The sequence below is a fragment of the Fundulus heteroclitus genome, chromosome 6, assembly GCF_011125445.2.
Source record: "Fundulus heteroclitus isolate FHET01 chromosome 6, MU-UCD_Fhet_4.1, whole genome shotgun sequence".
NCBI lineage: Eukaryota > Metazoa > Chordata > Actinopteri > Cyprinodontiformes > Fundulidae > Fundulus > Fundulus heteroclitus.
Window position 1 is genome coordinate 28,361,944 of NC_046366.1, and position 11,429 is coordinate 28,373,372.

At 39.4% G+C, this 11,429-nt stretch overlaps 1 protein-coding gene across 1 annotated transcript; it reads right to left on the bottom strand.

The window, feature by feature from the left end:
• Positions 1-1,670: 1,670 nt before the first annotated feature.
• ndufv2 (NADH:ubiquinone oxidoreductase core subunit V2) lies at positions 1,671-11,228 on the bottom strand. The gene is made up of 8 exons (XM_012871312.3): positions 11,087-11,228; positions 10,023-10,085; positions 7,294-7,356; positions 6,169-6,285; positions 4,056-4,224; positions 3,638-3,747; positions 1,940-2,016; positions 1,671-1,859 (listed from the first exon to the last, which is right to left on the bottom strand). The coding sequence occupies exons 1-8, from the start codon at positions 11,126-11,128 to the stop codon at positions 1,766-1,768; spliced, it is 735 nt and encodes a 244-aa protein (XP_012726766.1). The 5' UTR covers positions 11,129-11,228; the 3' UTR covers positions 1,671-1,765.
• Between the last annotated feature and the right edge of the window lie 201 nt (positions 11,229-11,429).

An 11,429-nucleotide genomic window follows, 5' to 3' on the forward strand; every position in this document is an offset into this window, starting at 1 on the left:
CTAACAACTTCATTTAGGTAATTATAAACCAGGGATGACTGCGTTTTTTTTTTTTGTTGTTTTTTTTTAAGACGTGGCCAATGAATTGCGTAATTTCTGAAATGTATTACTATAAAAGTTTAAGAGCATGTACTAAAAAGCCGAGGTTAGAACATAAAGTGTGTGTTTAAAAATAAACAAAATCCCTGAAGTCCAGTCTTTCTTGCCACGTGTGTCCCCTCAGCTGTTTTGGATCCCATCTCCAGCAGTTGTTTTTCAGTTGTAGCTACGTGGATTATAATCTACAGCCCTGTGTGAAAACAAACCAACTAATATGACACTAAAGTACTATTTAAAATATTCCCAATTATTAAATGCGAAACAACTCAAGAACTCTCAGAATTTTTTATGCACTTTTTAGATATGTAATTTTGATTTTAGGGATATATTCTTTGATACACAGGTGGGGATGTTTCTAATGCCTTAATTTTATATTAGAATCAAAACTAAACAAAAAGAACCAACACCCCTTTAGTGTCTCTGCTAAAATAAAATAAAAAAACCTGTAATGACAATTTTAGATTAAATTTGAACTTTGTTACATTCCTCAAATGGCTAGTTCATTATTTTTTTATTATTATTTTTTATTTCCCCTCAGTGCGTTCTACGTTTTCAGTGACACTCAGTGATCAAAACATGATTTCAAATGAGTATGTGGTTCATAGATCTTGATATGTGTGCTGCATCTTTTAAACTGTGCTTTTGAAAATGAAATTACGTTTGAGTAAAATTTTCCCAGTTTAATGATAGTTTAAAAAATAACTTAAGGATCGACCGCTACAACAATACCAAGGTCATATATATTTGGGTAGAAAACAAGACATCTACAACATTTTTTTAGGCTGAAATTCTGGGATGTTTTAAATTAAAAAAAAAATAAAAAATTGGCTCAGTTTAAAGCATCTACTTTGCAAGTTAACAGATGTTTGTTTTTCTTTTTCAGTGGTTTAGAAAAATGTTAGGATTCTATTCAGTCAAAAGACAACATTTGTCACTGAAACATTCTGCACTGAAATGTGCTCATCTAGTTGATTTCTGGTATACAGGTAACTGCAAACATTAAGACTATTTAGTTGTTTAAAAAAAAAAAGTCTTTAGGCAAACCAGCCATGATTTCAAAGCTTTAGTTTTGTGCTCCAACTATGTCGCAATCTTAACGCAACCCACAACTCCAAATAAAATGCGCCGTTTGAGGGAACGGTGCAGGCAGCAGCAAACATGATGGTGATAAATCTACTAGTAATTTCTGTATATATTCATTTACACCATAACTGCACCGATTAGCCCTGTGAATTATTAAACTAAAACCCATGGTAAGTTTGAAAAGTGCATTAACCTGATTTGTGTTCGTTCTTCCACAACCTTAAAGAATATTACTGATATGCATTTCTTTTTTGTACTTGGCAATAATTATGCCTCGAAAATAAGACTTTAGTTGGTATTTGTACATCTAAGAAGGTAAAACTCAATGTCTAATAAGCCTTTGCTGAGGTAAATATTTTCAAATGTCAGAATAATTTGGTGTAAAAACGCCATAAATACGAAGGATTTTATCATAGCTGTAACAAACTTATAATTTGCATCTTAAACATTTTCTGTGAGTAAATGTAAGAAACACACTTGCACCTAAATTACAGGTATATGAACATTTTATTTACACAATGTTTCGATTTAAACAGAACAGCAACCTTCTCAGAGTACCACTGACAACAGGCAGGAAAGACGTCTACAGGTCTGGTCTGACCCCGAATCCTGGTCCTGTGGGCGGTCCTGTCAGGGAAGTCAATCCGCCTGCAGGTTCACAAGAGAAACGCCCACCCCTACAAGGGGAAAAAAAATTACTGGAAGGACTAAAAGATGCAGAAGCAGATGTTCTCAATCTGATATCTGTTGCGCGTACCTTGGTCCGGGTGGTGGGACTCGCCCTGCCTTCAATTCATCGATAATTTGCTCAATATCCTTCGGTGTGAGGTCCTCCTGAGGGCAAGAAATACTGCATCAATAGGGCGGTTTTGGTGAGGCGGCAAGTACTAAAAGAGGGGCCAAAATCTTTACTAGTTAAATAACAAAATTTAACTTTTTCAGACTATAAGGTGCACTTAAAATTCTTAAATCTTTTCAAAAATGTATGCTGCGCCTTATAATCCGGTGCCCCTTATGGTCTGAAAAATATGGTTCAGGTTTCTTAAATACGCTTTAGCATTCAGCTGAAGGCCGGAAGCAGTAGATCTTTGATTTTCAACCGACCCACCTAAAGAAAAAAAATCAGAAAAAACTGTAGCAGACACTGGTGTACCAGTAAGAATGGCAAAGTCGTGGGCAAGGGTCCTACAACTCCCCTCCCCCTTTAAAAATAAAATAAAAAATCAGAATAGCTCAGATGACTGGTTTTCTGTCTGTAATGCCGTTGTATGTTGATTAAGGCAAATCCCATTAAGACCGTAGGAAATTGTGAAGCAGCCAAATTTAAAGCATATTACTGAGAGGAATCTGACTAAAAAAGGTCAAGACTGTACAAAATAGAAACTATTTTCTTTGTGTGGCAAACCTGAAGATTATATTCTGAACTGGAATAGCAGGCCGGTGCATTTTCAACTCAGGGCCTTGGTTTCAAGAAAGGGTATTTCTGTTTAAAAAGCAAACTGAAGCCTCTTTGTTTAGTTTTGTTAATATAAATATAATACCGACACAAATGGTGTTTTATTAAATGTTGGCTTCTTCGACTCGCAAAACCTAATTTATGATGCTTCAACAATGCTTGATCTGTATTCACTCATTTGATGCAGTTCAGCCCGATATGTTTGACTCAACAGAACGTAACGATTAGGAATATGCTGACAAGTTATGCAATGTAAAGGAATGAGGATGATGATTTTATCGTGATTTATTAAATCACATTTAAACTGCTTAGACCTGCAGAGATCTGAAAGTCTTCTAAGACAAAACCCGCAGTTCTCTATCCAACCAGTAGGCGTCACTACTGCGGAAAATGACACGCAGGACGAGCATTAAAAGAAGACTTCTCCAGGATTTTACCGATTTTAAACGTCTAAAAACCGATGCATTCTTAGGTTTTAGCCAAAGAGCGCATTAAAGCTGTTTGCTGTACAAAAACGTGTCTGAATCTGTAACAAACTGGCTCAACCTTGGCTCCTTAGTGCAACAACTGGCTGACCTAATCTTATTTCCGAGGAAACGTTGTTTTAGGGTGCAAGTGGTTCCCTCGCGTCCAGTGCTGACTACTGCTTGTGTTTTTAATAAGATCACTGCTAACGTTTGTAATCACATTTCAGCAGTTTTACACAAGTCTTCTGGTTTCGAGTTGTGCTGTGTGGTTTACTTTTTGCTAAGCTTCCCGTAACTCGGTTTCCCCCGATAAACAACAGCGCAATTATTTAGAAAACATGCCACCGTCACATCTGGCTAACAACGTTAAACTGTTTCTTGGTTAGTGCGTGTGCAGACTGTACGGACAACCGAGCCCCGACTGGTCGCTGCTCTCTCTGCGAAACCTATTCTGGATTTTGATCTAATTTTGTTAATGCGGTTAAGAGCGCCCGGCGAGGACGCCATCTGCACAGAGTCGTCTAGAACTCACATAATAGTTGTCGTTTATCTGGACCATAGGGGCGTTCACGCAGGCGCCCAGGCATTCAACCTCTATCAGAGTGAACATCTTGTCTGGGGTGGTTTCTCCAACCTTAATACCTGCGGAGAACACGAGGCAGATGTTAATTAACTCATGCAGCGACGTAGGATATGGCACAAATCAAACCTTTTGTGGATTACAAAAACATATTCGCTCAACTGTGCGTAGAAATATCAGCTTTATCTGCTAAATGCAACCCGAGCTGATGTTTGTTGCCACTGCTTTTTCTAAATGCAATTTAATCCTGTATATTTTTGTACTCCGTTTATTCTATTTGTGAGTGATTAAACAAAATGTCTGTAGAAATCTGCGTTTTTCGTGTCTTTATTGGCTCCTTCCTTAACTTAAAATGGGAAAATTCCCTCACCCAGCTTGTTTTGGATGGCCTCCAGAATGCTGTCGGAGTTGCAGAGCATGCAGGGGGTTGTTGTGCAGATCTGGATGAAGTATTTTCCCACAGGCTGACGCAGAAACATGGTATAAAATGTCGCGACCTCGTACACTCGCATCGGAGCGATCTCCAGCACCTCGGCAACCTGAACAGACACAATTACAAACGTTCACACGCCGCAGACGCTGAAGTAAAACAAAAGGCATCCATAAAATGTGATCAACCAAAGTTAAAACCACTTATTGGAGTAAAACAACCGCAGTAGCTTTAGGAATCTGTGGTGCACTTTTGCATGGATTAGTATCTGGGATTTCAACTGTAAAAGTAATATTTGTCATTCAGTTAAAACACTAAAGCTGATGAGATGCAAAACATTTCCTAAATGCATAGAATTTTTATTTTCCCACACTAAAACTATGATCCTCAGTGCATTTATTAGGATTTTAGGGGATAAATCAACAGGAATTAGTGCATAACTGAGGAAAAATAATGCCAAATCTAAAGATTGTGGCGTCCGTTTGCGTTCTCCACCTCCCCGTTTTGATCTCATCTATCCAGAGCAACTTCCTCCCACATAGTTGTTCCAACAGTGGTTTTCTCCTTGCCACTCTGCCTTAAAGACTAAATTTGTGAGGTGCACGGCGTCTGCTAATCGTCATTTAATAGTCGTCCCGTTGACAGATTCTCCCACCTGAGCCATGGCTCTCTGCTGCTCCTCCAAAGGCCTCAGTCTATCTGTTCTGACAGCCATGTCTTGTTCTGTCTGCTCTTGTTCCATACCCTCTTCATTTTCTGATGATGAATTGAACTGATTACCAAAGTCTGGGTAAACCTCTGAGGCCTTATACTGGGATTAAATCACACAGCAAAACTATTTACTAATTGGGTGACTTCAGAGGGCAGTTTGTTGCCCTGGACTTTATTGTGAGGTATCAGGGTAAACGGGGCAGAATTTGGCACTTATTTTATTGGAGAACAAATCTAAAAACCTATTTATTATTTTACTTCTGCCATATCGGTGATCCATAACAATCTTGATAAACATCCCTGGCGTTTGAGGCTATTGCACCAAAGTGAAAAAGTTCAGGGGATTTGAATAATTTTAAGGCATTGATTCACTAAATTTCTCAACAGGAAGTCAGATACTCAAATTTTATTTTTTATCAGGGCAATTATGCAGTAGATGCGGCTTTAAATCTCTTTACAATCGAGCTCAAGCTGTTTATTCATGTGCAGTTTAAATTGCAAGTCGTTTTTATTATTATTATGCATTAGCAAATAAACGGATCTTTATGTAGCAACTGTGAAACTCCAGTAGATTTTCTCTTTGGCTCAGAAACTAAAAAGGCAATCAGGTGCTTCGCTGTTGGTAAAACGTCAAGCACTATTGTTGTATTTGATAATAATGATCAGGAGCCACATTAACCTAGGGCTGGACGATAATTCAATAACGACATATCGAACGATGGACGGATATCAATGATAGAAATAAAAAGTTCAATAGAATAACAGTTTTCCTTCCTTTTGCATTCTAGTCATGTAGGTTAATATTATTGTCATTTCATCCTCCCAACCAATCACAACGCAGACCCAAGAACCAAGCTCCGCCCCCTTCAGAGTTCAGAGAGCACATGTTCTTTTTTAAACACTTGCAGTTTTGGTAAAAAGTTGGTTGAATAAAGGGTTGAGTTTGAATTCAGTGTTTGTGTTCTTTATCTAAAGACAGGTCGCTAAGCAGCAGCATAAAATGTCCAGGGCTGCACTTAAAATACATGTTTTTAATTTGTTGATAATTATCGATATCGATCAATTTTATCAATATCCTTTTTTTTCCTATATTGTCCAGCCCTAGATTAACCCACCATTACTACAGGGACGTCTGACTGCAGCAGTTTGGATTAGTTTTGTGTTAAAGGTGATCCGTCTGTGTGTGCGCTAGCCAAAAGGCTACGCCGGGGTCTAAAGATGCGACGTCTGATTGCTTGTGTGTCATATCTGCTCATTTGACCACAACACAGACGCATTCGGCCGCCGAGACTGCTCTTGTTAAAGAGCAGAAGGTGTTTGAACGAGGCTTCAGAGGAATTACCTTGTTCATGGCAGCGATGGGGAGCCATCCGTGTTGCCTCTGGGCCAAATCCAGGACCGGGATGGTGGCCGCTTGCTTGTGTCCTTCGGGATACATCGACAGGATTGCCTCAATCCTCTACGAGAAAAAAGATAAATAAGTGTTCCTTTTTTTTTTTTTTTTTTTTTTTAAAAACACAGGGTGCTTGCGCAAGTCTTGAAAGTCTTAATAGGTATGGAATTTTGAAACACTGTTTACCAGACCTTGAAAAGTCTTGAATTTTGTGTGAAAGTCTTAATAAAGTATGGGAAAAAAATGTATGGTAGAATTTTACAGTATGCTCAAAGGCATTGTGAAATGAGAAATAGGAAGGTAGGCTATAAAACTATAATTTTACTAACTGGTTAAGTACTGTATTAGCCTAATGGAATCAAACACTTGTTTGATGTGAAATTCATGTCCTTTTGATTTTCATGTTTGGAAAACTTTTCATCAGTAAAAGCATAATTTACTGTGAATAATGCATTTGTTCATTGAATACTAGCCTATAAAAATTAACATTTCTAATAAACAGTTTGTACAATCTCAACATGAAGTAGGCAGTAGGCACACAAGTATACAAGTACATAAAGTTAAGGTCTTGGGGAAACAAATATCAGTTTTAAAAAAGTCTGGAAAAAGTCTGGAATTTTAATTTGGAAAAAGAGCAAGCACCCTGAAAACAATTTCCTGATCATTTATTTAAACTAAACCACTGTACATAAACTTAAAACTAAGTCAGAAAATGTCTTACAAAAGCATCACCTGCAGGGATAAAATGCCTTATTTTGAATTAAGTCTTCCAAAGACATTTTTCCTCATCAAGTTTTTTATTTTTTTGCTAAGAAAATGACAAACAATAAATCATTAACTAGCAGCTCCATAGAAAGGTGTTCAGACCGGATCAGCTAAACAACGGAGTGCAAACACAGACTGCAGGAACATTTATTATTGGCAGCAACTTGCTTCCCCCCCCCTCCGCCCAAGATCTGGACAAAAGTGTATAGAAAAGCTGCGTGGAAAGGACCAGACTTGTTCTGCCAACCCAGAGGGAAGCACACAGGCGCATCCGTCAGATGTGCCGCTGAACACAGAAGCCGGCCGTACCTTTTTGTTCTCTGCCGTGAACTCGAAAGGAGTGTCGGGGTTGTTGTCAGGCGTGTCTCTGTGCTGAAACAATAAAAAAAAATTAAAAAAATCCTGGGTTATAAAGAGTTCACGCCGGCTACACCAAATATATACCAAGCAACTGTTTCCAAGGAAGATCTCACCCACAACAATCACATTCATTTTCACAATTTATCAAATTATGAGGCGGAGATTTTCTGGTTGAGTTTTATACCAAACGGCTACTTTAATGCATAACTAGGTGGTTTATGAAAGATTAACTGGGAGCGCGCCATAAAAGCCCAGAGAGGAAACAGGTGTTTTTCCTGCAACCACATAACAGACAATTATTTCTGCCTCTGCACACACTGCCCCCTGGTGAGCAGCAAATGCCCTTTGTGCAACATCTTCATGACAGGAAGCGTCTTCCGGGGTCTTTTAACAACTCAAAGTTACACTGAATACCTGAAAAAGGCTGTTTAAAATCTCCATTTCGCAGCTTGCAATGCAGCGTGACCCTATAGTTTAACAAAACTCACGTTAAACCAACTATAAACTCGGTCTGCACACATTCAGAGCAGGTCAGGATGGTGGCGTTCTTCCCAGCCAGATCCAAAACCCCTCCATCCAGCTGGGTTGCTTTTCTTTTTCTTTCTCCAATTGATTGTCAAAAAGTCTCTAACAACCAGAGAAATATGCAGCCATATTCAATATTACGTGGTGTTTGTCTGAGTGCCTAACCGGCAATAAAAGGTTATTCCCCTGAATAATTAGGGAACTGGAAAAACCAGCGCTCCTGGGATTAACCTAGCAACATCCACAAAGTAGTGTGCACCAGGGATCGTAATCTCTCTGCAGCGTTTTTTGGCTGACGAGTTTAAAAGCGCTGAAATAATATCAGGGTGCAAATTAGGTGAATACGGTTCACAGAACTGAACCTCCCATCTAAAGAAACGGGGTGAAGAAGATAAAATGAGGCGAATGGGCAGATTTTAAAGCCACTCGTCTTGTTGGAAGGTGGAACAGTTTGCAAGCAAAATGCAAGTAAACTGGACCGATACGGTCAATAAAAGGCCATCTGTAACAGAATCTAAACTACTAACAGATTCCTCTCCCCATCATTAACAACAACAACAAAAGGTATTGGAAAATATTCACACACACACACACAAAAAGATAGATTGGGGAAAATAAATATTTAATACATTGCCAACTGTGCAAGTTTTTCCACTTACAAACAATATAGAGGTTTGTAATTTTCATCCAAGCCACATCAACTGTCACCCAGAAAAAAAATCACTTTGTATGATATTCAAATAATTAATTAGCACTTTATTGCAGGAAATAAGCATTTCTTAAAGCCCTGTATTAATTGCTCCTGTTTGAACTCGTTACCAGTAAAAAAAAGACACCTGTCCACACAATGGATCCGACTCCATCCTCCCCACCATGGGCCACACCCAAGAGCTGTTGAAGGTTACCAGGGACCAGACTGTAGATCTGCAAAAGGCTGGGATGGGCTACAGGACATAAGAGCACTGAAGATGGGTCGTGGCTGGGACTTCCTGCATGGCAATGACCCGAAACGCACAGCCAGGGTGACAAAGGAGCGGCTCCCATTTCAAGGTCCTGGAGTGGCCGGGCCAGACTCCAGGAGCTGAAGATCTCAGAACCAAGTAGAACCCCTACTGATAATCCAGGTTCTGAGACCTGAAGCAGATCTGGGGGCAGATCTACATGGAGGAGTGGGCCAAAAACCCGCTGCTGCAGTGTGTGCAAACCTGGTCAAGAACAAAAGTTTCTGTACCAAATATCACGCTTTATTTTTCCATTGAATCGAATACGTATTTAATTCAATAAAAAGCAAATCAATTATTTTAATATCATGCAATGTGATTTTCTGGATTATTTTTCTTTTCAGATTCTGTCTCACAGTTGAAATGGAAATTACAGACCTCTCCCTTCTCTGAAAGTGTCAAGACCTGCCGAATCAAATAATTACTTTCCCCCCTGTAAATATTTCACTGTTTATGATCGCATTCTACGTGTGTGCACCGTTTTGAGACAAGGTGCCCGAAAACCAGACATTGCCTTTAAAATCTTCCTTTCACATTGTATGCTGTGTAATAAGCCAGGAAATAGACATTTTAAACAATTAGCAGTTATTCAGCACAGCTTTCAGTTTTGAAAGGCTGTGAAAGGTTCAAAACAAACAGCCGTCTTTTTTTTTTTTAGGGTGCTGGTTATTTAACTGCTTTGACATTTTGGACCGTTGTAGTTTTGATCATTTCATAACAGACGTATTTAGGTCAAAACAAAGCAGTCTACGGCATTTTATACTGAATATGCAGCAAATTGTAGATGCCAGGTGGATTTTTAATATCTTCACGGACAACCATGGATTTAAGGAAATTTTCCAGAATTAACTCTTAGCCTGCTGCGGAAAAATTGGTAAAGAGACTCCAATGAACAAGTCTATGGGTCAGAACCACAATGCAAGTGTGGATGAATATAGTCATTTACAATTATTAGATTAAATAATTTTATAAATAAATGCTGAGGAGTTTAATGACAATTATCTCTACAATCCATGAAAACTTTGAATTAAATGTTAACTAAACTGACATGTGAAGGTTTAAGTGCATGGCTACAAACTGATAAAATGAAGGGAAGGAACTGCCTTGGAGCCCTTTTAAGGACAAAATCTTGCATGTTCGCTTGAGACTCACCACAAAGATGCCACCAGCTCCAGCACGCGCAGCAGACCGATGCAGACCCCTGACCTGCCTGGCCTGCAACACAGACGAAGACAGGTGAAACCCAAGGTACAAAAATGATTGCCATCCAAACCCACACGCAAAACAAATCCAGCGTAATCGGCTTGTCACGAGACAGGACGACCGTGGCTGGTGCTCAGTTAGCTGTCGTTAGAATCACATTTATTGTCAAGTTCAATGTTGAGCCGATAGGGAATTTTAGGGTAATTTGGCGCAGAAAAACACAGCAATCATGGAGCACAACAGACACAAAACACACACAGGTGTTAGAAAGGATGCATGGTGTGACATCAGGATGTACTCCAGAACTGTGCACGACAAACAGGAAAATATAAAGCTACCTAATATTGAAAAGAGTGTGCACACAGTTCCTGTGTCCCCTTAAAATCACTTAATAAGTTGAGCAAAAGCTAAATATGTAGAATAAAACGGCCTGCTGGTTATAGTAAATCGGTGCATCTGCTTAAATATTAGACTGCAAGAAGCTCGACCATTCATCTAAACAGGACAAGCTGAAGCCACCCGTTCAACCACTGGGAACAATTCAAACACTATATTAAGAACATTATTCACCATTAAGTAACGTTTCCTGTGGTTCGACTGGCCAAGTAGAAAGCATTTAACAATTAAAGTGTTTAAATCTGCACGGTAAGGCTGAAACACTTGTTTCACTTGGCTGAATTAACAGACAGTTGGGTAATTAAACGCTTGAAAACTCTCCCGTTCAGCTCTCTGTCTGATTAAATATCAGCAATTATCAAAGTTACGTTAGGAGTAAATATGCCTCAATTCAGTCCGGTCAGGTACCTTGTGAATATTATGTGACTGTTTGAGGCTAAGCTACATGCTACTGTTATCCAACGCTCCTTAGTTTAGCATAACCTAGCTTAGCTTAGCCTAGCCTAGCGGCCTATGCTACATGTCCTTGTGAAGAAGTCACCGCACTTCCTCTTCGATCTACCGAACACACAGTTCCCGGTTGAGGCGGTCAACGTGCGAAAACATCCCAAACGTACCGCCTGCGTAACAGCAGAGCGAACAGCAGAAGATAAAAACATCCCGGTGCTTCAAGTTCGTGTTAGCAGCAGAAGGAAAGGACAGCAGCTGCGGAGACGGACAGCAACACCGGCGCTCGATTAGCAGGGTCTGTCACGCGAGATCGAGACGCGGCGCCTGTCAGTTGACTAAATCGATCCCAGAGTTAAACAAATGATTGACATCAGCAAGTTATATACTTATTTATAAAACATGCGTTAATATTACACGCATCTGGCGAATATGGTACTTTTTATTCAGACCATGTAGGGAAAATTATTTATCCAATCATAACAAAATTTAAATAAAGAACAGTCCTGCTCT